This window comes from Coffea arabica, chromosome 8c (genome assembly GCF_036785885.1).
Source record: "Coffea arabica cultivar ET-39 chromosome 8c, Coffea Arabica ET-39 HiFi, whole genome shotgun sequence".
Taxonomy (NCBI): Eukaryota; Viridiplantae; Streptophyta; class Magnoliopsida; order Gentianales; family Rubiaceae; genus Coffea; species Coffea arabica.
The window spans coordinates 34855125-34860064 of record NC_092325.1 but is presented as its reverse complement, the minus strand read 5'-3'; the positions used below and the strand labels follow the sequence as shown (position 1 = coordinate 34860064).

The 4940-nt window shown below is 34.2% G+C and overlaps 1 protein-coding gene across 1 annotated transcript; it reads right to left on the bottom strand.

Annotated features, from left to right (window-relative positions):
- Nucleotides 1-1979: 1979 nt before the first annotated feature.
- LOC113706006 (protein POLAR-like 1) lies at nucleotides 1980-4336 on the bottom strand. The gene is made up of 3 exons (XM_072063787.1): nucleotides 3986-4336; nucleotides 2723-3210; nucleotides 1980-2493 (listed from the first exon to the last, which is right to left on the bottom strand). The coding sequence occupies exons 1-3, from the start codon at nucleotides 4242-4244 to the stop codon at nucleotides 2197-2199; spliced, it is 1044 nt and encodes a 347-aa protein (XP_071919888.1). The 5' UTR covers nucleotides 4245-4336; the 3' UTR covers nucleotides 1980-2196.
- Nucleotides 4337-4940: the final 604 nt, after the last annotated feature.

Below are 4940 nucleotides of genomic sequence, written 5' to 3'. Positions count from 1 at the left end.
GTGTAAACCCCGAACGAAGCTCGTGTGTGCTTCAACCTTAGAATGGGAAAATCTTCTTGTCTTGATTTTATGTTCCGGATTACTTAAATAAAGAAGAAAAAGGTCCTAAAAATCGTACAGTTGAACTTTTTTTAATGTGAAGTATGCCATCCGGATGGGTGCCCTGCGGAAAACTAGCAGAGCCGACAAAGTATTGATTGTTCGCAATCAAACGCAGTAGTGACGCATTGCCCGACTGAAGTTGCACGCTAGAAAATTCAGGCTTGTGCAAGGCAAAAGTTTTTTCCTGCCGGCCCCCTTTGTGCGTCACTGGCTGTAGCAATGGGGCGCAGGGCAGATGGAACCAAATCATGAAAATTTTGTTTATGCTGCAAGACATAAAAAATGTTCAGAAATTAAAAAATAAAAGCGAAAAAGAAAAAAAAATTAGAAGAACCTTGTTGTGGGGAAGGTAAAGTGGGAGAGATTATCAGTAGGAGATCTTGGTTCAAAATCTCTCACTTACCAAAAAATAAAAAAAACCTTATCATTTTCAAGTCTTGGTTTAGTAAGATAATTGAGGAACATTTTGTAACAATAGTCTCTTTACATGTTTTGGTACCAAGGGAAACTAAAAGAGGTTATAATTTAAAAAGATTTAGGGTTAATAACACTCCGCCCCCCTCAAAGTGGGGGTTAGGAATACTTTGCCCTCCTCAATGAAAATAATTGGCTTTTTACCCACTTGAGGGTATTCTGTTTGGACTTTGGTGTATGTCAAGTATTCTATTTGAAAAAGTAAAATATTTAGATTGCTTAAATCTATTGACAATTCTACTCTCATGTTGTTATTTTGTTTTTAGTCAAATTGATCCTATAGAACTATAAGTTATAAATTATGACACCATTTATACAATAGATTAGTCCATGATATGTAGATTAGTAGGTAATATATATATATATATATATATATATATAATATATAAAATATATGTTAACATATAAAATTCAACAATTTGGTCGGTTATCTCCATGATATATATATTTGTAGGTAATATATATATATATATATATATATAATATGTTAACATATAAAATTCGACAATTTGGTTGGTAATGAGGAATCGGTAATTGAGTTTTCATAGTCATTCTCAAATCATTTTACCAAATTTTAGTCGAGAGTAATCGAATTTGAATATCTATTTCTAAACTATTTTACCAAATTTTAAAGTTTGGATGTCAATCTAGATATATCAATTTCCATTTGATCAATATACAATCTAGATTGGATTGGTCAATTTTTCAATTTTCAAAGTTTGAATACCTCTAAATATGTGTTGTTTTTGAAGAAAACCTCCCATGGTAAGCGTGGCTTCTATTCCTCAATAACTGTCCTTTATAAATCACTATTATTTACCATTAGGCAACAGTACAAGGGTACATAAATTTATGAACATCATAGGGGTAAAATTGTCAACATATTTAAACATCCATTTTCCTCAATAAATGTTCTTTTTAAATTTTTGTTAATTATCAACAGCACAAGGGTATGTTACTATCAATAGCATAAGGGTAAAATTGTCAAAATATTTAAGCAGTCTAATTTCTGCATTTTTCAAACAGAATGCTTGCCACAAAAACTAACAAAATACCTCAAGTGGGTAAAGTGCCTATTATTTTTATTGATGGGTTCAAAGTGTTATTACCCCCACTTTTCAGGGGACAAAGTGTTATTAACCCAAAGATTTATTAGTGGTCATTATGTTAGCTAGCTATGATTGACATAATCTCTTTCTTTTTTCTTAACACAATCGACTCATGTACAATACAGAATAAGCTTTGTCAGCATATTTTCCTGGTCAAAATTTAAATGCCCGAGCAAATGTGACAAGACTTCTCATCTTAGATCAATTTGGCATGGCCTTTGATTTGATTTGAGAAACATAATTTTTACTACTTTATAAAAAAAAAATTACGCATTAAATATTGAAATTTGGAAATAGCGAGTGAAAGAGTATAACATTAAAAAAAAAAAAAGAAAAATAATGAATACCTATAAGCTCTTCACTACTTTTCCTTGGGATGCAGAGGAACAGAACATGCCATTTTAGTGCACCCCTGTGTATGATTTCAGCCGAAGCATCATAGCTAGAAATTGCAGACTAACATTTTTATTGTTGTATATCATTTTCTTCAATGTTGGATTAAGTTTCATGGTTACCTCATGGACCGACAGCGAAGGGGAATCCGATGAAAACCAACCCTGCCAGTGTCTTTCCACCAAGAAAGCTCTCTTTGGTTCTCATTAAGCTTGTGAATTGCAAATTCTAGAGCTGATTCAAGCTCTCTAATTCTCTCTTCCTGCCTCACTTCTTGAAGTTCATGCAATCTTCTTTCGAGCTCTCTTGGAGAAACTCCGTGGTAATATTCGAGGCTACCTATCTCAGGCTGTAAAAATACTTCCCCAAAATTTGTAATCTGGCTTTCTTCGGGTGCAGAGTCTTCAACAACTATCTGCAATTATTAGGCCTTAGAAATTAAGAAGAGAAAATAGAATGTTATTTCTTCGAAATTGAGAAACTTGAAAGAGTTTTTTATTCACCGTACATTTCTGATATAGACTAGGTCTATATGTACCATGTCTCGAAAAAAAAAAAAAGAGGATCTCATGTGAACCACAATTTATTTGAGATGGTTCCTGAAGACCGTCATCAATAATAAAGGGAATTTTTTGGTACAGTACCTTTCCATGATTCTTGTCGGGGTAAATCAGCATAACTTCAGTATCCAACTGCAATTGGAGATTTTGTAATTCAGCTTCAAGTTCTGCCTCAAGCTGGTCCATCTCCACAATTTTCCCTTCTCTATTCATTTTCCCGTTACAACTGCTTGAAGTGATATCTGATCCTGAATATTCGTGTTCCCAGGAAGAAGATGGACCATCTTGGAGAGAAAAATGCTCTATAATGGCATGACTAGAATCTACTTGGAGAGAACCATGGTCTGTAATAGCATACTCAGAAACTTCTTGGGCTTTGGATGAGGTTTGAGAAGTTTCAATATTTGTACCTGCCACTGCATTTTGATGTTGCCATTTGACATTTCGGAGCAGTGTTTCAATTTGTTTGGATAACTCTACCATCTTGTTAAGTTCCATTTTACTCATAGCCATGAGATAAATTAGAGCAAATCCAACTCCCAAGCTGAAAGAGGCCTCTTTTCTGTGTTCCCCTGAAATGTTGATTGAATATGTGTAACTTGCAAAAGGGTGAGAGGGTGGTAAAAGAAAAAACCATGAGCCCCCCTAAATTGGCATGGCTTTCTCTTTATATATTAACCAACTTTATCAAATTTCCAATCTTTAAAACCATTTTGATAGTAGTGATAATGGTTATTAAATTGGCACTGTCCATTGAACATCACTCATGAAATGGGTAGGTTTGGACAACTTCCTCCATGCTAAATTGCACAAGGTGGAAAGCAAACTGGGCTCTTGCATGCCCGACTAAGTGCATATGTTTTACCATTGTAATATAAATCAAACTATTATTTAAAAAAGTGACCATTTTGATATTAGCAATGAGTAGTAGTCAAGTTTCCTAATATCAATGAAAGTATCCATAACGCATGAAAGCAACATCGTCATTCTTTAAGAGTATATACATATCATGATAAGTATCCATATTAAAATTTTTGACATGGTGTCAATAGTTTATTAGCAGTGTGACTGGATATTGAACAAGATATTACTCGATCAAATTTTCGCCAAACAGAAGTGTGAAAGACAAATAAAGTAGTCATTAGCTAATCATAACTGGTAAATTTCGAAGTAACGTATCTAAACAAATGATGTAGTTTCTACGACAAATGCTGTTAATGGGTATAATTAAGTAAACCGAGTTGATATGAGTTTGTAAAAATATGTGTTAAATCATAGTAACATGTCCAATTGCTATCATCCGATCCCATAATCAGAAGACTGCATTCAAGAGTTTGGACTGCATACCTGAAACTTCCTGGGCAGAATTAGATGATGATTTCTCGTGCAAGTACTCAAGTGCAACTTCATCGTCTGAATCTTCGTCACGAAACTCCACCCCATCAACATCCTTTCCATTTCTAGATTTTTCCGAATTGAACCAGGATGAAATAATTGACCAAGGGGAAAAACAGGTAAAGATTCTGCAGTTTTCCCTCCTTTTTCTCCGCCGACAGGTCATGATAGCGGCTGTAAAGGGGTTGTTGCTGCAACCCTTTTGGACCATTCTGGTATAGATGCCAAAAATGATTTTGATCAGAAGCGAATATTCAAGAAGATGAGACAAATTTCATGCACTTCTCGTGAATTTGTGCTCGAATTTATATCGATTAAAGAGAGACGTGGAGAATGTTTATCCCTATGTGCATTTATAGGGGAGAAAGCGACTATTGAATGTGATCATCCCGAAGTGAGGATGACAGTTCGAAGAAGTAATATTGCTGTCTGTTCAACTGCTTAAAAAGTGGAGGGAAAAGTTTAAATGGAAATGAGTGCACAATCTTCAATATGTCTCTCATTATTCAACAAAAGGATGCTTCTACGCCAACGATAATTAATAATTAATTATCTCTATAAAATAATTTAAATAATAATTATTAGGATTAATCGCACTTTATCCCCTTTAAATATGGGCAATTTCTCAATTTACACCCCAACATTTATTTTTTCACAGTTTACCCTATCCGTCAGTCCAGCTAAGCAATTGCACCGTTAAAAATTTCAAGATGCCAAAATTACCATTGGAAGAGAGCCGTTTGTTTTGGCTGACTGAAATGTCCCTCAATGAGTTATAAAAAGGGATGTTTGATGCTTTTTAGCCTATTTTTTTTTCTTTCATGCTTCCATCCAGTTGTAACATATTTTTTCTCTTTCATTTTAACAGATCCAACAGCTCCTAAAATTTTTCTTTGTCAACCAAAAG

Excerpts from the sequence above, each read along its gene's own strand:
- LOC113706006 (XM_072063787.1), bottom strand. The coding sequence starts at position 4,244 with ATGGTCCAAAAGGGTTGCAGCAACAACCCCTTTACAGCCGCTATCATG. Across the intron at positions 3,211-3,985 it reads TTCTGCCCAGGAAGTTTCAG|GGGAACACAGAAAAGAGGCC; the intron begins GTATGCAGTCCA and ends TCAACATTTCAG. Across the intron at positions 2,494-2,722 it reads CCGACAAGAATCATGGAAAG|ATAGTTGTTGAAGACTCTGC; the intron begins GTACTGTACCAA and ends TAATAATTGCAG.